Source organism: Lontra canadensis, unplaced genomic scaffold (assembly GCF_010015895.1).
Source record: "Lontra canadensis isolate GAN:19392208 unplaced genomic scaffold, GSC_riverotter_1.0 scaffold15, whole genome shotgun sequence".
Classification (NCBI taxonomy): Eukaryota; Metazoa; Chordata; class Mammalia; order Carnivora; family Mustelidae; genus Lontra; species Lontra canadensis.
The window spans coordinates 8,858,489-8,883,323 of record NW_022631009.1 but is presented as its reverse complement, the minus strand read 5'-3'; the positions used below and the strand labels follow the sequence as shown (position 1 = coordinate 8,883,323).

At 31.1% G+C, this 24,835-nt stretch overlaps 1 protein-coding gene across 2 annotated transcripts in view; it reads right to left on the bottom strand.

Moving 5' to 3' along the window:
• CSMD3 (CUB and Sushi multiple domains 3) overlaps window positions 1-24,835 on the bottom strand; it is a 1,221,727-nt gene that overhangs the window by 701,110 nt on the left and 495,782 nt on the right. Inside the window, exon 7 of one of the 2 annotated variants that reach the window (XM_032858445.1) lies at window positions 20,729-21,040. The exons of the other annotated variant lie outside the window; for it this stretch is intronic. Coding sequence (XP_032714336.1) covers window positions 20,729-21,040 — 312 coding nt within the window. The remainder of the gene's footprint in view (window positions 1-20,728; window positions 21,041-24,835) is intronic. 2 annotated transcript variants of the gene reach the window in all.

Below are 24,835 nucleotides of genomic sequence, written 5' to 3'. Positions count from 1 at the left end.
CAAAATTTATAAAAGTGAATTACAACTCTTTGGGTTTCATCTAAAATAGCTTGCTATTGTTTTTGATATGATATTGAAAGCAAATATCGTAAGAGGCTGGTCTATTTCACGGTGCACTGTCTTAAAATAGATATGACTAGATTTACCTAAAATATAAATATAGATTCACTGAAGTAACTGAAATATTATTCACGTATTTTAAATGAAAGAAAATAAGTTTTTTTTTAAATATAAATTGCTGGATTAGCTAGAGTTGCTATGTACTTTTTAAAAATGATAAACAATAATGACACCAAGTGAAGTAAAGGAAATCTAGTCAATTGAAACCCCAGCAATTAAAAAAAAATATGCAACCTGATCTTATGAGATATTTATATATCAATTATTTACTTTTAAAAACCAGCATGAACAATAATGCAAGAGACATATTTAACTTCTTCAATCACAATTTAGAAAGCTTTAAATATTGATTTTTATAAGATTTATAGGCTAGATAACTTTAGGCAATTAGGTTTTGTTCATGCCATGAACTGGAAAAAAGCAATATTGGTTTTTGTTAGATAGTTTAAATTAATCATTTCACTAATTCTTACTTGCTGTTTTACCCACTTAGTTCATATCATGGGTATTTTATTGGTTTTGAAAAATTTTATGTGATTCATTTCTTATTAATACCTCAAAAGTAGAAAGGTAGAGACAGGGTCTGATGATTTATTAGAATATATAATTACAGACTATTTATATCAACTATGTTTAAAAAAAAAAGAGGAAATGACCATTGGAGTAGGATTTAAGAGACCCAATTCTTAGAATTATTAGTTGTGTGATTTTCACAAGAATGTCTTTTTACATCAGCCTTTTCTCTTAAAATAAAAACCTAAGACTAGATGACAGCTCAGTCTCTCTTCATAGTTCTGAGATTATCAGCAAAATAATGACCACCTCTGTCTCTCAAGTTATGCTGTTGTAACTCTCTTCCACTCTTTCCTCATGGTAAGCCAGAGTTTAATTCTACTGGAGTATTCAACTGCTCTAAAGTTAGCTCTGCCACTTTGTGAATTTTCCTTATATTTCCTTAAATTCTTTCCTTAAATTCTTCTTGATAAAATAAACATTTTATATTTGAGGCATATTTCTGGATAATCCCAATCCAAACATGGATTATAATAGGAATTCTACCTCGACTTTCCTTTGCACTCTAAAATTTTACTTCAACTATTGCAGATGAGCCTGAAGATTTTATGGTAGTTTTAACATAAATCTGGAATTTTTTTTAAGGAATAAAAAAAAATAAATGAAAAATTTATAAGCCCAAAGCCCCAAATTGAAGAAAAGCCCAGAAAGTAAAAAAGAGCTCAATTCTGTAATGTGTAACTGGGAATAAAGAATGTTGAAAACTATAGAGGGGTGTGTGTGTGTGTGTAATGTTTATGTAAGGTGCTTCCATTTAGACTATGTGGTTGAACAATACCTAAATAGCTCATCACCTCAGACAAAAGAGTTTTAAATAGTTTCCTGATTCTAAAGAGACTCAACTTTATTATTATTGTTATTTTCTCTCTTAAGAAAAAATCTATCTTTTAAAAAAATGTGTTATAATGTAATTCAGATGCAGAAGAGGGAAGGCCAGGGGAATATCCATTTTAAAGGAGAAAAAGGAGTGAATGGAAAATAATATAAAATTTTAATTTACAAAAAACTTTGTTAAGCAGTAAACATATACTTTAGATCTTTTTATGATTTCAATAAAAAGAAGACATAATGTATATCTCTTTAGAAAAAAATTAAAGGCCAAATATTGCAAATACCAATTACAAGACCTACTCTAAATTATGTATCAGTGAAATGTTAAGTCGAAAGCTTATGCCATAAAATATAAATTTTATTATGTATTACAAGGTATATGCATTAAATAACAACATACCATTAAGCAACGAGTGCTTTTATTAACCACATTTAACTTATTATAAAATTAACCTGATCTTTGTAACAGGTATATCTCAGTAATAAGCATGTGAAATTTATTTTATCATAGAAATAAATTAAAATATGTTGTCTATAAATACAGGTTAAAAAAAGTGTTAAATGATTGTGTGTTGTTTGTGTCAACTCCTTTCCCTGAGCTTCTCAAAGGCAGAAATAGCATTTTTTTTTTTCATGTGGAACGTCTGAGTGTATGACTGAATGGACACATGCAATACTGTAAATCTTGGCTCATTTAACTAAAGATATTTGGTTGGATTTCCTTTATTAATCATAAATCAGAAGGAAAAAAGTGATAAAAGAATGAATGTTCAAGTAGAAGTAGTTTCATGTATAAAGCTATTTTTGAATATATAAAACTATGTACGTTCTAACATTTTTCAAAAAGTTCATTAAATGAAAGACATGTAGACATGTGCAGAAATATGTTTTCTTCTGCTTTCCACATACTGAACAGTTTTTGTTAACTTTTTATTTATTGCTTTTTTTGATTTTACTTGTGCTTTTTTTTAGCATAAGGGAAATAATTTATAATATGGAAAAAGTCTGGAGAAAGGACTATTATTGGGCAACAATCAAATCCACAACCCACTTTTTTTTTTTTTTCTTTTGTTAGTTGTAAGCCCTGGACACTAAAAATCCATTTTGTTTCTGTGATCTTTGTTAAAGTACTTTTAAACCACTATAGGGGATTAGCACTGCAGTATTTTTCAGATCAATTATTATTCTGTTACCTTCAAAATCAATTGGAATTCTAAAATGCATTTTAAAACTTACCAAAAAATGGCAATTGATGTTTCTTAAAACTCGTGTAACTTCCATTTTTAACTGTTCCCGCTATCACTGAACTTGTTAAACTTGAAGTCATAAGACATCTCCTGGCTTCAAGTTCCTTATTTGAAAATTAATAGACTCCTTACTACATAATCACAAAAGTCATATGCCTGCATTTGTTAATACTCTTTCATTGCTACATATAGATAGTATGCAATTTTGCAGAACTATGATCTTTGAAAAAGAAAAGAAGACATGCTTATTATTAGGGAGAAGACATTTTCTCATTGGAAAATATTTCAGATTTCTATGGGACTTTAGTAAAAGAATAATGGCATTATTCACTGTTCCCTTCCATTTTCTACCTAGATTATATTCTAAAACAATAATAAAAATAAAACAAAAGCCACATTCTGTTCATGTCATAATCTTCCAAATTTGTAGTACTTATTTTGGCCATAATTTATGTTGCAAGTGTCTGTAGCTGCATTATAAACCTGTGATTAAATAGTAGTTCTTTGGAAAAGTAAATCATTTCTTTTGAGAAAGTGAGTCATTCTATCTTATTGTTTGAGGGGGTTAGTTTTGCCTCATTTCAGCTTTTCAAGTGCACAATAATGCCTTTCTTTTCTAGTGTGTTTTTTATCATGATACTTGGATGTATAATTCTTATTTTGATGTATAACTCTTCTTATTTTGAATTAATTACAATCATATCTTTATCTTTACACTCAATAAGTAAATTACACTAATAAAATAATTTCCTTTAGGTTTTGTTGTAGTTATTAATACTAATATATGCATGGGTTGTTTGATTAGAGATGATAGCACATCTCACCACTGACAGTAGATTCATTTACCTGGGAATAAAGAAATATAATCAATCATTGGCTAAGAATTTTATTACAGGTCATTATAATGTTATAGAATGGTGTGCTATTTGTAGCCTTTCTATCACAGGGGTAGGAGATGGGAGACCTGTGTACTAGTCCCAAAAGATATGGGATAAGTTATTTAACTTCTCTATTCACTTCTAAGAGATTCGTTCATTTATTCTCAAGTATTTAGGTGTAGAATTTGGACCAAAGGGAGAAGAAAGACTGATATAATTGGAATACTTGATTCTATCCCAAATTTAAAATACATAGAGAGATAAAAGAAGTATCAAACTGTGTTAAGAGGATACATTTTTGTTTGTTTGTTTGTTGTTTGAAGGAAATGCTGGCTCCATGTAACTGACCTAATCACATTAAAATTTAACACCCATTCTCTACATCCTATACTGGCAGAACAAAACACTTCTTCGGGACATATTTAGCACGAAGGAGGCTAATCAGTGGCTCCTTCCACATCATCCTTGGAAGAAGAAATATCAAGAATCTATGCTGACACTGGAGTAAAAGCTAGGCAGTCTTCTTAGAGCGTCTCCTTAACCATCTTTCATATAAGGTTTACCCCTCGATACAAATATCTGAGAATAGAATTTTGCATTATAAACATGTCTGTAGTATAACTTTTAAAAATGATTGCAAGTATTTTGCATTTAGATCATGTTTCTCAATTATACACTAAAAAGGATAATAGATATTCAGCCAAATATTGTAAGTGGCTTCTGAATCTTTGTGAAAAGTTTTCTATTTCACAATATGTTAAAAGGAGAGAAATGATACTGGCCGCCACTTAATGAAAAAGGCAGTGGTACAAGTAAATATGTTCAAAACACTGAAAAGGCCATTTATATATACTTACATATTAGGCATATGTAAGACTCAAAATATTCTCAAATTTAAAAGGATGGAATTAAATCAATTAAATGTAGTAAGAAATGATATACATGCAATTCTGAAATTATTTAAAAATCTAAAGCATTATCCCTTTTAAAATTCCTAGGAATAAGTAATAGGTTCAGACACTCTAAATTTTTTTAAAGCCATAAACTTTGATTTATGCTATCATGCTAGTTTGTGCCTAGCAGTGAATCTTGCATATTGAGTATATAAATATAAAACTACGTGTTGTCCAATTTTTAGCTGAAAGAAAATTTACAATTATATATTGTACCACTATGCTTAAATTCTACAACAGATTTCAGGTATCAGAACACAGCAAGAGTTTAATAAATGTTAGTAATTCTTATCATTGTTAATACCAGTTATAATTTTAAGATCTAATCAGTTTCATAGGCTAACGCAAATGGGGCTGCAATATACTAAAAATTTTCAACTATTCTGGGTCACGTCTTTTTCACTGTGTACAGATATGGTATATAAATATACAAGTTAAATCATCTACTTTCCCTGGATTTCTAAATATATCTAGATATCTAGATATATCTTTATCATCTATATCTATATCTACATCCATATCTATATCTGTATCTATATCTATCATCCCTAAATCCTTTGGCCAAAATAGTAAATTTAGTAAAAATATATAGAAACATCCTTAGACATGCAATCATACTAGTTTTTATGAACACACATGTCATTACTCAGCATATTTTAAGGCATTCTTGTAGCAGGCCCATTTTCACTTTTACAAAAGAAGATTCTGAAGTTATAAGGTCTTAAAGTTTTAATGAGATCAATCTAGACCCTAAATCTTTGAATCTTATTTTTCAATCATTTTAGATTGAGAAACAAGTGTCTTATTATTATTTTTTTTTAACTTGGGAAACTAACAGAGTGACTAGAGTGGAAAAGAGCCATCATACTTTATGAAATCAATTTCTTAATTTTCACAAGTCTGAATTAATTTTGTTGCTTTTTATTTGAGATAAAAGATGACCAAATACTTAAAAAATCACACTACTAATTATAGGATAGAGACTCTAAAGTTTGTGTAGGGGATTTCTTTCCTCCCAGAAATGGAACAAATTCAGGAATCCAAAACACTTATGTAGATAACAGCAGATCCACCCGCAATGCTTGGCTTAACAGGTCTTGCCGTTACAGCGTGCTGTAAAATGTCAGGATTATAAGAAAAATATGAAATTTTTTATATTCTCTTTAGGGATTCTTATAATTGGCATAATAAAAGTCACCATATGGGAAGAGTCACCATTGGCGTGGTTCACAGACATTTTTAAAACTTTTAAAACTGTCTTAGCCTTTAATTGTTTTCATCCTTATTTTTCTGATAGCTTCAAATGAGCTTTTTTGAAATTATCTTTAGTTCTACAATTAAATATTAAGATCCACTCCATTCATTTTCCTAGGCCCTTCTCTGTTTTGATATATTCTTTTGAATAGACATTATTTTCTCTTCATTAATTTCTGTTCTCTTTTCATAATTCTCATATTTTTACTAAGGAGAATTTCACTATAAAATATAACATGAAAAATGATAACATTCTCTCTCTCTCTCTTTTTTTTTTTTTTTTTTTTTTTAAGTAGAATGCTTAGGACAGCCCTGGTTTTCACAAGAATGCCTTAGGGAATATGAGGATTAGGCAAAACTTCCCAAATAATCTCAACAAAAAAAATATACAACAGCAGGCTTATTAAAAACACAAAAAGCAAAAACAAAAAACTTTTTTATTCAAAATAAATGAAGTACTTTTTTGTCAAATATTTGTTTTATACTTGACATCAGAGATCACTATAATGCCTTCTAATACAAAACTAACTGGGAAAGAAACAACTGCTTGAATAACAGTGACCACAGTTAATGAATATCATCAGATTGAGGAAGTGGAATATATCTGTCCACTACAAATTTCATTGGTACATGGAATAATTTTAAATAAAAAATCCAGGAAAATATTATTGTTCTAATAAGTAACAATATTTCCTCATCTCTGTTTCAGATTATCATATTTTATCTAACTTCTTCACTGGAAGCCTCGGTGTCATTGCCTGGCTTCTGCTTAAAACAAGCATAGATGGGCTCTGATAATTGTATTTGATGCAGAGTTATACTACTAAACAAATGATGTTGAGGACAGCAAAGAACTGATCATAATCCATCTATGTTCTATATTGACTACATGCCTTTCCAGATCTATCTTCTTCCTTGTTCTCTGTGCAGAAGATTGATCTGAATAGGCTACATCCTGCCACATGAACTGTGGCATTGTCTAGAAGGACTGATGCTAACTAGAGACTTGTTTGAAAAGCAAACTACTAAGCCCTACCACAGACCTACTGAATTAGAATTTATGGTTTAAGAAGATCCCTGTATGATTCTCATATACATTTAAGTTTGTGAAACACTAGATTCTAACAACAGGCTCCCTTGTTCTCTGGAGAATTCTACCAACAGGGAGGGAGGGAGGGAAATGAGATCAGGATGATTCTGCAGGGTCTCTCACCATTACTTTGACTGGAGTTGACTAGGACCTTAACTCAAGCTCACTAGTTTTTCATACCAGATTGACACATATATCTTTGTCCAACATCTCCCTCCACTCATCCCAGTAGGTCGGCAATGGTGGAGCCTAACTGCTACTACTCTGCATTATAACATGATCCCTTGTGGTTTATTTACATCCACACATTTAGAAATATTCCCTTTGTAGGTAAACCCTTCTTGAGTTTGCCCATGTTCCACTGCTCCCCAATGGATTCTGAAGGATATAACACTGGGACACGAAAATCATTGGAAATATGTATTAAATATCTCTTAATGTATTTAAAACCACTCTTACACTTCAAAAGGTAACATTTAAGTAAAAATATGGGTGGCCATCGCTCATAATTCTATCATTAGTGCTTACTTAAGTCCTAACGAATGCTTTGAAGAGCTAGATCACATATCTACTGTTTTTTTCTGTCAATTACTTTGCTCTGCCCAAGAAGCAAAGAAAATTCAAGGATAAGGTAGATAAGAAGGTAAGTGAGCTGGCTGTACTAAACTTAGAAAGCAACTGAATTAAGGGTAAACTGGCAAAAAAAAAAAAAAAAAAAAAAAAAGGTAAATAGAAACCTAAGATGAACTGAATGCTATACATTACTTCGGTGTAATTTATACTTGAGATCAGTATGGATAGTGTTAAGTAAAGCTGTATGTATTAGTTGTTACCGGAATTCTCTATCAATATCGCATTAAACTATCTATATTTATTTCTAAGGAAATAAGTTAAAAAATTTAAAACTCTGTGTTAATTATTTTCTTAATTTGTTCACATACTTTACCTTATATATAATTTTTATATTACTAGAGCATATTTTCTTCCTATACTGGCTCCAGAAGTGGGCCATTTTCATTTATTGGTTGTGTATCTAAAGCACAGACGCTCTATGCCTACTGTTTTTTAAACCACAAAGTATCTACTCAAAATTGGATGATTTTCCTCCTTTCTACAGATGTAAAATGGAGAAGTGCTAAATAGATTGCCCAAGGTCATACATATGTTAGTTTAGTATGTTCATTCAATTGACTCTGATACTTCAATACTAGTGGTTATACCACCTTCTGACTATGGAATAGCAGCATTCCATATATTTAATCAAAACTCTCAAGTGTATATCCAGAAAACCACAAATAAATGGGGTTAGTATATACTATCCTAATTTACTTTTTAAATCAAAGCTTATCCTATAAAATTTAAGTGGTCAACAATAGCTGACTTTAATCATATTTCACTTTAATATAGAGTAGAATTGACATCATTAACTTAATATTGAATGAAGATATTGATTATTTACTTGTACCAAGTATAGTCCTATGGCTTGAAGTCTCTTAATACTTTATTTTAAAAATGTGAACAGATGAATAAAAAAGGTGTAGTACAAGCCAACTGCTATATGAATTTCAAATCATCCTGTAATCTTTTTAGTTAAACCATCTTTGGTTGCATTCCTTTCTAATGGAAAGTTCAGGAGAGTTGATTTTTTTTTTTTCTTAATGTAAGCCTTATAAATGAAAAATTTCTCCCTGTTCTGGGATCTAGACAAAACTCAATCTAGAAATGTTTCACTTTAATCCTATTTAGTATTGAGGAAGAAATGCCATTTGAAGAATATTTTAAATAAAGAAAAATCAACCATCAGCACTAAAAAGCAATAGTCCATGATTTAGAATATAAATGATGTAATTGTGAAGAGAAAAATATTCTATGCAATGCACCCCAAACCTAATACCATGCTGTTCTGCCATATATGAAGACTCTGCTCTTCCTAAAATTGTAAAACTTAATTGTGTGATTTCACTCTGTGCACAGCAGGGCAGCCATATGCTCTAGAAAACTACATGCAAGGGAAGCAGCTTGTTGCAAAAGTGGGTGAAAATGCCCTGAAATAATTCTGAACAAGTTAAAAATGTCTCTAACATAGGACCATTCCTTCATACTCCAAAAAGCAGAGGAGTCAACTTTGGCATCAACTTTGAGCACAAATAGAAAGTCTAGCCCCTTCAAAATATTTTAACATGGGAAAAGATTTAAAAGTGACAAGCATCACATTTACTGTGACCATCATTCACAGGTAAGATAATGAGCTCTGGTAACCATCAGGGGAAATCAATGACACATAAAACCATTTTCATCTCCAATCTTTAAGCTTTCCTTTTTAATCAGTGTAGTATATATTTTCTTTTTTTGTTTGCCCATTCTATAAAAATGAGAAATGGCATGTTAATATAAGGAATAAGCTATTAAGATATATTATTAACAATTACTGACAAGTGTAATGATGGGCTTGAAAATCTGAAAAAAATAACACTTATGAAGACCATCGTTCTTGAGATGATAGTTCCAATTAACATGAAAAGATATACGCTTTCTAAAATCTACTCAAAGGAAAACAGAAACACGGGGTCATCAGTAGATCTTAAAATCCTTGCAAAGGAATAACTCAAAAGCATGGCTTGAGGGGTAGCATTGGATAAAAATGTTAAAATAGTTACTTGCAAATTTCTCAGTTGTGAAAAAATGTTTTAGTTGCTTAATATTGTCAAAAAGTTCCTCAGGCATTCAGGGTATTTTTATCTAATACCTTTTTAAATACATAAACCTATTATCAAGTAAATTCTAACATTTTATTTTTTCTCTTCCTTCTCCCTTAAGAGCAACTTATTCAACAAAATATAAAAGAATTAGAAATATAAAAATATATTTACTGGTATGAATAGCATAGTTTTGACAATTTTACAGATGTGATAAAATGTGGTAATGGAATAGAAAGTGAGGATGATAATCAATAAATAATTATGTATTTAAATAATAAATTGGTACATTTCTAGACATGGATTTTTAAATTGCTACAAATATTGACACTGAACACAGTTTTCCACCACATAATATAATTAGGAAAAAGTCAAGAGAACAATGAAAAAAACAAAACAAAAAAATGACAAGATATTGATAAAGCATGCAATAGTCAATATTTATATGTAGTACACTCATCTAAATGTTAATAATTCCCTATCTATTAAATATATATCTATTTGACCAATATCAAAGTTTTTCCATAAAAATCAATAATTAATATAATAAAAATAGCTTACAAGAATCATATGCAACCAGATAATTTTCAAAAAGTTATAAATTATTCTGTTATCATTTATGTTATACATGCATGAAAATCAATACATCACTTAGTCTCATAAAGAAAGACCAGGGAATTCAAGCAGGCAAATGCAACTTGCCATTTATATCAAACAGAAGATAATGGTTAATTATTCAATCATGAAAATTTTTGATTTGATAATCAAATTTTGTATCCTTCTTTTCACTGGTTTGCTTCCTCTATAAATTAACCCTCCAGAGATTTGAAACATAGTAAGTAAAGGGAAACTAATCTTCGTATATTTTTCTTTCTGTTATTTGATAATACATTTTTTTTAAATCCTTTCAAGTTATAGATTTTAGCATAAAAGTTAAAAGTAATAGATTAATTAAAATTTGACATGGAAATGCTTTCAACATTTATCCATACATTCATTGCTCTTCCCAGTGAAATCAAAACTAATATAATCAGCTTAGTCATTCTTAGGAGTTGACAGAACTATTGTCATTAAAATTGACCCAAGAAATCCATTACCCTAAAATATCCCCTCTACTCATGAATTTCCCACCACTAGAGTAATTCCTACAGAATTAAAATATAACTTTTACTATAACTTCTGAGATAGTTTATCAGCATTGGGAATATTTCAAGTGAAGAACAAGATCTCTTGGAGAGTAGAGAGAGAGCAGGTACTATTTGACAAGTAATGCTCTACCCCCATGATAATCATCCTCCTGTAAATTCTTGCTATTCAGTGTATCAACATAACCTGTAGTCTTGTTAGAAATGCAGAACCCCAGATCCCACCCAATTCCACCACATCACAATCTGCATTTGAACAAGACTGACAGGTGATTTGTATTCACATTGAAGATTGAGAAGCATAGTCTAAGACTCGGAATCCCAGTCTCTATCAACTCTTATTTCCACCTCTGTATACATTACTAATTTGTCTGTCTGCTCCTATTTAATTTTTTTATTTAATTTCCTGTTGAAATAACATCTTAAAGAAAGTTATATTAGGGGGCGCCTGGGTGGCTCAGTGGGTTAAAGCCTCTGCCTTCGGCTCAGGTCATGATCTCGGGGTCCTGGGATAGAGCCCCGCATTGGGCTCTCTGCTCAGCGGGGAGCCTGCTTCCCTTAGTCTCTCTCTGCCTGCCTCTCTGCCTACTTGTCATCTCTGTCAAATGAGTAAATAAAATCTTAAAAAAAAAAAAAAGAAAGTTATATTAGATAATATCGCTTCCCTGCTAAAGACCACCAGTGGCTCCTGTCTCATTTAGATTAAAATAAAACTCTTTACCTCAGCCTAAGAACTTATATGATCTGTGGTTTCCACCAGTTTCCCACCTCATCTCCATCCCCTCCTCCTTGGCCATGGAACTCCAGCACACTGGGCTTTTTCTCAAGCAAAATTCAAACTCCTTCTAGCTCATTGTTTTCTCTATGTGATATGCTTTCTCTTGTGATCTTAACATGGCTGTCTTCTTCCATGATGTTCAGGTCTCACTTTAACTTTTACCTCCTCAAAGAGGCCTTTCCTGCTCTCTAAACTAAGGTAGTCACCCATATATTGCACAGCCTGTTTTAATTTTCTGCACCATCCCTGCTACCATCGTTGTTTTTTGTTTATTTGCATATTGTCTTTTTCTCCTCAATTGACTATAAACTCAATGAAGCAGGGTCTACTCATTTTTGTTCAATGTCACTTACTCAAGAACTGGAAGAGAGTCTGGTGTGTGAGTAACTCAGTAAATATTTGTTGAAGAGGGAAGGAAGGGAAAGGAAGTGAAGGGAAGGAGGGAAACAGAGAAGGAGGGAGGAAAGAGGGAGGCAGAAAGGAACCAAGATTGTTAAAGAAATTAACTGAGAAAAGAAACAGACTAAGAGAAAGAGATGAAGGGGAAAAATCCAGAAAGAAAGTCCAAAAAGGAAGGAAGGAAGAAAAGAAGAGGAAAGAAAACAAAAAAGAAAAGAAGATCCTGAAGAAAGCAACTTTGTCATCTTAGACACTAACTGAAAAAGCTAGAATTAGATCCTCAAATGGAGAGTTTTTAGAATTTAAGGTATATAGGTAGGCACTGATATCCAAAAGAAGTGTATATTTGGCTGAGTTCTCATCTATTAAAATAAGAAGAGAGCCAATCTTCAACTTCCTTGATATTAGTGTTGGCCACATCTATGGCTATTTTAACATTGGCTATACAATGTGATAACCATAACAATAAGTTCACATCAATTCAAACATCAAGAAGAAATAGAAGATGATGATAAATACATTTAATTAATATATATCTGGATAGATTTATAGACACTTAGGATTAGAAGGGGCAGTAACAATCATATTACTGATATACTCTTTGATGCTTAAATGCTTTCTAAATATCTAATTTGTCCATCAAGCTATGCTTGAATATCTTATTAGTGATTTGGGAATTTACTGATTCCTGAAACACAAAATCTGTATTTGAACAAAACTCGATTTTAGAAGTCTTCTTTATAATATTTTTTATCTCCCTGTGGTTCCACACAAGTTCTACAACCTATGGCCAAACAACTTTGATCTCTCTTACATATAATAACACATCACACATTTGAAGATCGCTATAACTCATCCGCACTCACATATCATATTGATTCTGTAGCAATTCTTTTTCTTAGATGTGACAGATAATTTTTCTCTACAGTTTTATCCCTACCAATTTTCCTTTAAAAATAAAGACCATATTCTACTTCTTTGGAATTCATCACATGCTTAGCAAAGAGGTAATAAGTTCAATAAAAACCTTAATATTTGATGGCCATATATCAATATCCATAAATATCTAAGTAATCATGCATAAATTAACTTCTTTATTGTGCTATTGCTCTTTAAGATTGAAAAAGAGAACATGTTTTAGATTTACAAATGTATACTCTATAAAACTATTAATAGAATTTTTGGAAACAGTATTAGTTGCTTACAAGCTGTTGAAAATACTTAAAATTTTACATGTAGCCAGATAGCCGATTAGTGGAAGGCCTATAGTAGGCACCCAAAATCTATCACTTCAATACAATAAAGTTTTTGTCATATTACAGGGTTTTTTTTGAACAAAGTTGTTACGTATCAGAATTTGATATCTGAATTAAACTAGAAATTTCAGCTTGTCTGATAGTGTTTTCTCTTTTCTGTTAAGCAATGTAAGTGCTAAGATGAGCTAACTTGAAGAAAATATTGCTAAAGATAAAAATGAAAAAAAATACTGCTTTTGTTTAGATTAAAACTGCTGACCTAAAATGAAGTTTTATGCTGAATTAACCACTCTTATCTTAAAGGTGAAAAAATTAATAAAAAAGAGTTCTAGTCAAAAACTAATGATTAGAATAGGTTTCCTTTTAGGTTGCTGTTATAAAGAGGGGGGGAGTCCACATCATATTCAATTTTAGTTAAATGCAATTTCCTATTAGTAAATCAAACTAAAGCTCTGTTTGATCCTATTGATATGATTAAAAATACTATTAAACATACCATGGAAAAATTGACTACTATGGAAAAACTGACTACACTATGTCAAAATAAACAGCAGCTATGGTTACAAAAGGCTCATAACACATTTGACTCCACAACATGTTATAATCACCTAAGTTAATATTCTACTAGGACAAACAATAAAAGAGAGTTTATATTTATATATTGATGTATAGGAACTCTTCAGAAGAATATATCCACATTTTATACTTGAAAACGGCAGCTACCAATGCTGCTCATTAACAGCTAACAGAACTTGTCTACATATTGAAAAAAAAAAAGATATATTTCATAATATAAAGCAATGTTAAACTAAATTATGTGGAGAAACACATCTTAATGATTATTTTTTAAATGGCATGACTATAAACTTCCTGAGAAAGAAACACCATTGTGCCGTTCATCTATATTACTTTAACATTAATAACATCTAATACAAGGCTTTGAATATATTAGGCCCTTATAAATCCTGAATAAACAAAAGAAAGAATGATCTAGCAATATAAACTAGCTTTTCATTACATTCTCTGCTGGGCCACAGTTTTCTTTACAAAATAACGATATTGTATTAGATGAATCTGAAATATTCTAGATAATTCTCAAGTATATAATTCTAGAAGTACAGGACACTCTACTTGTAATGTTTTAATTATGTTATTACATAGGTCCTGTTATCTTAATTGAGCCTAAATATCTTAGGGTTGAACTATACTGAACTATAGGGTTTAGGGATTATTGAAAAAGGTGGTTTAAGTAAATATTAATAATTAATTTCAAAAGAATTTATTGTTAAAGTATTCAGGTGAAATTTAAATATGACTAGATATTATTAGATTATCTAATTTTAGACATCTGGGCATTTTGTAAACTAAAAATATCAATTGTTTTTAAATTATTTATGTGAATGTAAACTCCTATCAAGTATAGTTGAACATTTCTTGTGTTTATTTTGGTATAGACTCCTCATATTTTTATTCAGCACAAGTATCTATTCAAACCATTTCAATGCATCTTGTGATATACACAATTTACTAGTTTGAAACTTTTATTCCTATTTCAAAAACTAGTTCTAATATCTTCTGTGCAGCTTTCCTCAACTTATTACATTCAGAAGTAGTTAGTCACTCTCCTTTCTTCAATAGCATTCCAAAAATATTGTTCTGGTAGTGTTTCTCACAATAAATTTGTAATTACTATTTTTTTAAAAATTATACAGACCTCCTGATGGCATAGCTTGCATTCTTCGTTTTTATACCTCTCCTATCCAGTACGATGTCATGCACACAGCAAGACTTAAAACATATTTGATGAATAATAATACAAGTAACAGTAATTAGTATTTGTTGAACACAAGACAACTGTGCTATTATTTTTCCACACAGCTAACTACGACACAGGTTTTCTCCATTACTAAGAAGTTGAGCTTTTAGAGTTGAAGTAATTGCTCAAGACCAGAGAGCTAACAAGGGGCAAATACAGACTCAGTCTAGTTCTCAAACCTCTAGGTCTCAAAACTCTCAAACCAGAACTAACTAGCAATGCTGGGCAATTTGGTTTTATCTTTCCAATGGGAAAAAAATACCTAAAATTTTTTAGCATTTCCACATAATACCATGTTTAATCCTCACAGAAACCCTACTGTAATACAATGATACTATTTTACAGATATGGGAATAGAGCTCTGATAGTTCATGTAACCTGCACAGGGTCTCACACATAGTAGGTAGCATAACTTGACTAAAATCCAGTCAATAAAAGATGGATTCTCCTTCTAAGGACTATCAGATGCTATGACCACAGGAAACTGTGGTGTGTGCTAGTACACAGTTTAAAGAAGATCTAAAACAATACTGTTTTATAGTATTCTTTCTGTTTTACTTTTTATTTCAATGTCAAGAGACTTTTTTTTTTTTAAATGGAGAAAATTGGAAGTGGTTTCCTTTTACTGAATAAAAGTAGAAAGTGAAAAAATATTTTAAGAAGATAATTGAAATTGAGTTAACTATTTATTTACTTGTGTGTGTGTGAGAGAGAGAGAGGGAGTGAGCACAAACAGGGGGAGCAGCAGGCAGAAGGAGAAGCAGGCTCCTCACTGAGCAAAGAGCCTGATATGGAACTCAACCCCATGACCTTGAGATCATGACCTGAGCCAAAAGCAGATGCTCAACCAACTGAGCCACCCAGGCATCCCAAACTAATTGATGTTTTAACTATAGTATAGTAGGAAAATTAATTGGAATAGTATTTTATAGAGAATTGGAGATATCTTTGATAAACATTCAAGTTTTTTTTCTACTTATTCATTAATGGTGTGTCTATTATTAATAAAGTATCTAGCTATGCTGATTTATAGTAAGTTAATACATAGATTGAGTCCACAACACACAAGTACCAAATACTATGTGAAATTTCTGTGTCCATGTCTCCTTTGTGTTTATAGCGATACTGATATAAACTATAAGTACTTTAATTGCCTCAAATTATTGAAAATAAATTGGAAACTAGTAATGATCAAAAAATATCACAAGGGGCACCTGGGTGGCTCCATGGGTTAAGCCTCTGCCTTCTGCTCAGGCCATGATCTCAGGGTCCTGAGATCAAGGCCCGCATCAGGCTCTCTGCTTGGCAGGAAGCCTGCTTCCTCCTCTCTCTCTACCTGCCTCTCTGCCTACTTGTCATCTCTCTCTCTCTGTCAAATAAATAAATAAAATCTTAAAAAAAAAACAAGATATTACAAAATGAAAATGAAATTACATTCCCCCTCTCTCTCTGTCTGCCTCTCTGCCTACTTGTGATCTCTGTCAAATAAATAAATAAAATCTTAAAAAAATGAAATTGCAGTGTGACTAAAGAAAAATTATGAGAAATTAACTAAATTATCATACAGCATAAAATAGCATGGATTTGAACACCTCAAAGGAAACTATGCTATCACAATCTCTATCACATATATGTTTTAAATGCTAATGACTTTCAGCAAAATAATATTCATTGCATAACATTAATATTTATTCATATGAAATTTATCAACTTTATAGCTTTCTTGGGTTTAACTATAAATATCCTTCGATTTTATAAATGGATAAGGGCTATACTCAAGTCACTTATATCTAGTTTTATGTTGTGAATTTTGAAGTGGTAATATATAAAAGCAATATACTATTGTGGGTTCATGAGAATATGATGCTTTTTATGAATTAAAATACTGAAACACATAGATATTTGAATATATTGAAAATTATAATTTTAAGACTTCTAAAAAATTTAAATGAATGTTTTAGTGGTCATATTATAAATATAAATCCATTAGTTTAACAAATATTATTTAAATAGGTCTATGGTTCAGAAGCTGTTCTAAGCACTGGGAATACAGCATGAGCCAGACTACGCACTCCTTACCTCAGAGAGGTAAATTTTACAGGACAAGCCATAGGGCTAGTGATTACAAATGCAGGAGAAGTACAGAGTACAATGGTGAGTTAAAAGACAGAAACCTAACTTTTCTGGAGTTGATAATTTAAACTAAAATTTCAAAAGGGAATTAGAATGATCTGGTTGAAAGGATGGAAAGAATAGTTCATAAAAGCGGTTTCAGGTAAAAAAGAACACGCTATGTTTGGCCAACTAAAAGAATTTCTGTTTGGCAAAAAAAAAAAAAAAAAATAGAGTAACTATGAGAGTCCTACAGGATGAATTTGGAGATATGGACAAAAGCCAGATCACGGAATTTCTTGTGAGTCATCACCAAATCTTGGCTTTATTCCTAAGATCATGGAGAAGCCATTGGAAGCTTTAATGCAGTGGTATGATGTGATCAGGTTTTATTTATTTATTTTTATATTATGTTAGTCACCATACAGTACATCATTAGTTTTTAAGGCAGTGTTCCATGATTCATTATTTGCATGTAACACCTAGTGCACCATGCAATACGTGCCCTCCTTAATACCTATCACTGAGCTAACCCATCCCTCCAATACCCTCTGCTCTAAAACCTTCAGTTTGTTTCCTGGAGTCCATAGTCTCTCATGTTTTTTTTCCCTTCCTTCTCCTAATGGCCTCCATGCTCTTCCTTATGTTCCACAAAGAAGTAAAACCATATGATAATTGACTTTCTCTGCTTGACTTATTTCACTCAGCATAATCTCCTCCACTTCCATCCATGTTGATGCAAAAGTTGGGTATTCATCCTTTCTAATGGGTGAGTAATAATATTCCATTGTGTATAGGAACCAGGTTTTAAAGACAATTCTGCCTACATTGTGGATCATGGAACAGAAGAACAAAAACTGATTTGTGTTCTCTAAAATACTTAGAAAAAAACTAAGAAATTAGTTTTGCATTATGTTTACTGACTCATTCAATATGTCAATTAAATGACTCACTGTCAGCATATACCCTATAACTCTTTGAGTATCTAATCAGTGATGAGCTTTACAAAATTTTTCTTGTACCACCAGATTAATTTCTGTTTCTTCCACTCTATCTCAATCTCTTGAAGGAGGGGGTCATCTATTATCTTTATTTTCTAGATCACATCCTGGTATTCAGTAGACATTCCAGGTATGTCTGGTGAGCTGGAATTATTTTTATAAAGAATACTGTTTTGGGGACGCCTGGGTGGCTCAGTGGGTTGAGCGGCTGCCTTCGGCTCAGGTCATGGTCCCAGCGTCCTGGGATCGAGTCCCACATCGGGCTCCTTGCTCATCGGGGAGCCTGCTTCTCCCTCTGCCTCTGCCTGCCATTCTGTCTGCCTGTGCTCGCTCTCTCCCTCTCTCTCTCTGACAAATAAATAAATAAAATCTTTAAAAAAAAAAAAAAAAGAATACTGTTTTGATGTCAGCTGATTCTAATTTAGAAATTTGGCCCTGTTAACAGTCAAGTTTTCAAAGTCTATTTTGTATCTGAAAATATAGCTAAATATTATTTTCAAAAACATTAATAGACATAGGGATGATACACCTCTTTTATTTCTAACATTGACCTAAAGTTTTTAATTCAAAATGGTAAAGATTTGTGCCTCAAATGTAATAACTAGGTATCTGAAATCACTGAAACAGTAGATTACTGAAGAAGAGTCAGAAGGACTAATTCTAATTAATATAGAAATTTGATAAAAGTATAATAATATGTCACTGAGAAAATAATATACCATTTAGAATGTTTTCCATACATATAACTTAAACATAAATAACTAAGAAATATTTACTTCAAAAGTAGATGGCACAACCGAATGGCTCCAAAAACACTATTTTAGAAAGAATATGCGAAAGGATGAAACATGTATTAGCTCTAAAATAGAGTGAGAAGACTATGACAATTGAGAAAAATTGAGTACTGACTTAGAATTTATCAAGAAAATAATACGCTTAAATTTATTTAAATGTGGTTCAAAATTTTAAATTGAGTAATTTTTAAATCACTTTTTTATTCAATAATATTGAATAATATTATTTATTTATTCTATTTATTCTCTTTTCAAAATGAATTATTTTTCCTAGTTCTATAAAATATTAATTTGTAACCCCAGAGTTTCTCAGATCACTTGGTGACAAACTTTGACTACAGCAGTATTTGTATTATTACTTGATTTATATAATAAACTTATGTTTGAGAATTATCCGTCCTTTATTCAATGGATTACAGAGGAGTTTGTCAGTGTTAGCTCATGCAATTTTCCAAAGAGAATGAAAAAACTGAAGGGAAGGTTTCCTTAATAGAACAACATTTACACTTTTAAATTTCCTGCTACTAAGAAAGAGTGTCTACTTGATTAAGCAAATCATCAATTTATAATTACTCCTATATTCTTAACAGTGGAAATATGGTATGAAAGTGAATAGAGAAGCAAGGTGATACTGATTTAATTCTTTAAAGGAGACTACTATATGTTTAGAATTCATTTTAAGATGGTTAGTAAAGAAAACTAAAATACTGTCAGTATGAATTTTGATGGAAATGAGTTTCTGTATGATTTTCAACCAACTTAAATAAAGATGTCTTTGTGTTTCTCCTTCATGTACACTGAGTACAGGATGCTTTCCATCACTTATATCGTGCTCTATATAAACCATTCCTAACCGCTCTACATAAAACATAACCATTTTGGAGAACACATGATGATGAGTTGGAAATAGAGTTGGAGTAGGTATTTTGTACTTGAAACATGTTCAATTAATTAGTATTTCCACTGAAGCATATATCAATATAAATGAAGTCCCTTTATTTTTGACACTACACTGATTTTTTCTCATGAACTGCTCAATGAAACTTGCTACCAAGAAACAGAAAAATACACTTGCTACACTTCCTAATTTTGTAAAAGGTAGGCTTACAACATTAATTAACTGGAAAATTACCAACATATGATTTGGCCTTATAAGTTAATGGATATTTAAATTTGGATCCATAATCTCAATGAATAGCTGTTACCTTTTCAAAATGAGAAATCTCAGTACAATCATATAGCTCAGGCAACAGGTAATTTAGATGTAGAAGAGAAAACTTTATAAAATAATCACCAGATAGAATGCTTCCATTTTGTCCAAATTATCTATTTTCTTAATTGTTCAATAGCATCTGTGTAATATAAAAATTTCATGCAAATGCTGAAAATTGCTACAAAGGATAAATAACCAATGTGTCAATATGTACACTTATTAATATAAACTGGCTATTTTATTTCAAATTACCTCAACATCGTAACTGGCATGTAATATGCAATAGATATTTAGTACTTGTTTTGATGATCACTTTTATGCATTCTTTTCTTTCTACCTTTACCCCCACCCCCACCCAATATTTGCATTTCACTTTTTTTTTTTTTTTAATTTTTGTGCTTTCAAATGATTCAGGTTTTGGCTATTACTATCTGTATTTTTCAGCTACTTTAAAGTTTTTCTTTTGCTTCCTACAGTTTGGCTCTCTTTCAGCTCATTCTCTACTTAGAATCATTACGAAAATATAGCTTTTGCTGTAACTAAATGGGCACAAGTAAAATAACATCCAATACCTCTATGAGTAACAACTGCAAGCTCTTTAGTTCTTTCTATCTGTTCAGCATTTCTTGGTCTTCTCCTTGTACTTTGTGTATCTGCTTGATGAGGCGAGAGCCCATCCTTGGACGTGTTGGGGTCCAGACCTGAATTTCTGAGATTCGTAACTTGCACTCGCTGTTCCACGGAAAGTCTATGGATGGTGACAGCTGTAACACTGGATACAGTAACATCTGCAGATGTGCTAGCAACAGCAAAAGCACCAGTGGAAGTCCTGTTATGCTCCTCTAACTCACCAGTGGAGGTAGTGTGGGCCAATGTAGAAGAACCTGTGGGACACAGTAGCACTAGATGCTAACTTTTTCTTTTAAATTTTATTTTTTTTCTGATAAGTTTAATAAATTATATTCCCTTCTATTACCTTAAGGATAACCAACATGAAGAGGCAAAACACAAACACGCCCCTAGAATGTGAAGTAACCAGATCAGATGATTGCTTTGTATCACTCAACCTATGAATAGATATCACACGCAAATATACCACATTTGCACTGTAACAAAATTTGCAGGAGGGAGGCGAAACAGTAAACCCTTTATGTTGTACTGAATCAATCTTCTTTGTTATTTATCTACAGATGAATATTAGCAACGAATTCCTGGCAAGTAACAAATTTTGACAGAATGGGTAACTGTGTAACCACACTTTTCTCAAAAAGTATGCTTCAAATAGTCTGTGCCATAGCTCTTCATAATTTCTGGGAAAAACATCAAACATTTCTATTTTAAGATAAGCAAGTGAAAGAAAATTTAAAATCAAAGCCAAAATTAAAACAAAATGATTAAAAAAATAAAGCTCTGAAATAACTATTCTATGTAAATGTCTATCTTAACCTCACTTGCCAGAAAACAGCCACATGATAAAATGTTCAATGTCATGAGCTATACATGCTTTAGACTTTAGTGGATTGTTTTTGGATTTTTGGTAATATTTTTCACTATTTTAAAGTAAAATTTGAGATTAGCCAATTTTCAACTTATTAAAAATAATAATATTTAGAAATGATTGAAAATTAACTAATAGCTTAGAACCTTTATTCATACAAAACTAGCTTTAGTAAATGGTTGAGAATATCCAAATGTCTCATAAGCAGTTCATGGCATATATTTCTCTACATTCCTAACCTTATTAAAGTTTCATAGTAATTTAAAAATAGAGTTTAAAGGTGCCAAATTAGGGTTTTCTTTTTCTTTCACCTAAACCATTTTAAAAGATTACCCATGGTAGGACATAATTCTTAAGAAATGAAAAAAGTAACCTTATAATAAAAGTATAAAATGGAATGAAGATACATTCAAAATGGTCTTGACATCTAAAATGCTTAACAAGAAAAAATACTGAATTTTGGAAGTACAGCTACAAATTAGGAATAATCATCAGGTCCTGCTTAGAAAGCTTCTTAATATTTTTTAAGACAGGTGAGTGATATGTTTTCATATACTTGCCTTCTCAATAAATTGCATCTTGAACTTCTATCTACAAAGTATAATTAGATATTGTAGACAAAAATACATAGGAATATTTTAACCATTCTGCAAGAGGAAAATAGTTTAACCACTTAATGTGGTTTGGGCATGCTCTACCTTTTTTTTTTTTTTTTTTTCCCCTCTTGCATTGCAGGCAGGTGACTAGTAAGACCAGTAATTCTGATTTCTGCTTTTAAAGCTGAAAAGAAGTCAAAACGGGGTCCTCTCATTCATAAGCAAGGAAAGGGATACATATCTGCTACTAATTCTGCCAGCCTAAATTCTTATACCTCGGTAAATTTGATAGAGAAATTCAAAAGAATTAAATTATTGTATTTTGAGGGAGCCAAAGATAAATATGGTATGAAATTATGAGATTATTTTAAAGACCTTTAATATACTCTAAAACATCAGTCAGGAAGAAGTTGCTATTGAGTATTTATCCAAACCATTTTGTGAAGATTACAATCTCCTAAATCCATGTTGGTTATGCAAATTGGCCAGTAAGATTTACTAAGCTAATATTTAGTAAGATTTGTCTTTAATCACATGATTAAGCAGTAACTATGCTTACAAGACTAACATTTAGTAATTAACCTCAGGATAGATCAGATATTTGGAAAGCCCATGTTCTTATTACTATAAAAACAATTACCTGATCCATAATATTTACCTGGGGAATATAACTGCACCTTCCACTTTAGAAAGGAAGTATAAAATCAGGGAGGATGAAAAACTAATACTGGAAAACTTTGTATAACTGTATCAAAATTTCTAGGCTTTCAGTTTTAGTTTAAAAAAGAAAACCACTTAACTATAAACATATGTTGCAAAATACAGTCTTAAAAGTATAAAAGAAAAATGTGTACTCTATCACAAGTCTGAATGTTCTAGCCTTACTCCAAGGAATAAACTGGATAGCTATTTATTATCTTCCATCACTGAAGTCATTACAGGTAGTCATGAATAAGCTCTTGTGTATGGGTCAATAATTCTGGGGTAATTCTTGGGGATCTCTCTACGTTGCTTCTGTAACTAATCCAAAAACCTATAGACCAATTCCAAAGACCCATTTTCTTGAAAACAAGATAAATACAGGTCTTGACCAAATTTGAGAGTTAAAACTGATCTTTCTTAGCCTTTAGATCCAGGATTTGCTAGCAATTCCAGACTTAAAGTCTTCAGCAATAGAACTCTATTTCTGGCTAGTGGTGGTGGTGATTCAGTACTAACCTCAGCCTGAATGTAGAACTGGGTGGAATGTTGGAATAAAGGATTGAATAAAACAATTTATCTAACAATCATACTCCAAACAGATATATATTTCAACCAGATATTTTACTAACTAGTTCCAATGTTTTATGTATATTTTGTGCTCATATTCTTTCTTCCCAACACTAGAATGCAAGCTCCCTGCATGCTGAGATTTTTGTTATTCTGTTCCATTCACTGCTGAATACCTAGCATCTAGAATGGTGTCTGCTACACAGTAAATGCTTAAGAAATATTCATCAAAAGAAAAAATAAGTGAATAAAGTTAATAATGTTAAAATAATATTAACAATAATAATAAATAAAATGAATTTCATAAAGGAAATAGGATCATAATTTTTACCATGGCAAGGTCATATTTCAAACATATAATGAAGAGAAATCCCAAAGGGAGGAAAACTGACTATTTTGTTTTTAACTTTCAAAGTCATCATTTTGGAAAAGTGTGGAATCTGAAGATTTATTTGCATAAGTGAGAGTTACTTGAAGATTTGTGTTATAATTCCCAACCCTTAAAAGTATACAAATTTTGTGTGAAATGGGTTTATTTAGAATGTTCAAATTTCTGTAGAGTGAAAAGTAATCATATCTTATAATAATAGGAGACATAGGTGCATCTAAATGTAGTTAAATATGTTTGATTATAAAATGGAATAACATATAAAAATAACATTGATTTCCTTCATAAGGCAATAAAATCATCAATCACCATACAGTTATATCATATATTATATAATCATTTTATCTAAAATGTAGACTAATTTAGAATACTGGTTTTGGTACTACTTTAAATTGGCAGTGTATGAAACACAGATTTTTAAATTGTCAAAATGCAACATTTACCATTTAACAGTTTAAAAACACTCAACATTTTTGCATACATAACTGTTTTATGAGGTAATTGCCAATGTTGGGAAAAGTCTTAGGATTATGTATAGCAACAATTCATTATTAAATATATTATATAGCTAATCCAATATTAAAATATATGTTGTTTTCTTTCAGAAATTTAAGTATGCTACACAATTAAATAAACATTATCTTTAATAGCATAGTATTAAATGCATTTGTTATATAACATACAACCCAAATTAAAGAATAAAATGTACATTCAGAAAATCCATTCTTTGTTTGAAATCAAATTATGTATACAAGATGTGTTTTTCACAATTAGATTATCCTGCCATTAAATTACTGGAGATATATTTAAAAATTAGATGTTTACAATATAAACACAGGTCTAAAGTATATTTTATTAATATTCCTTAGTAAAACATTTCTCAATATAACAAAAATAAAATGAAATGGTTTACATATATAAGCATGCT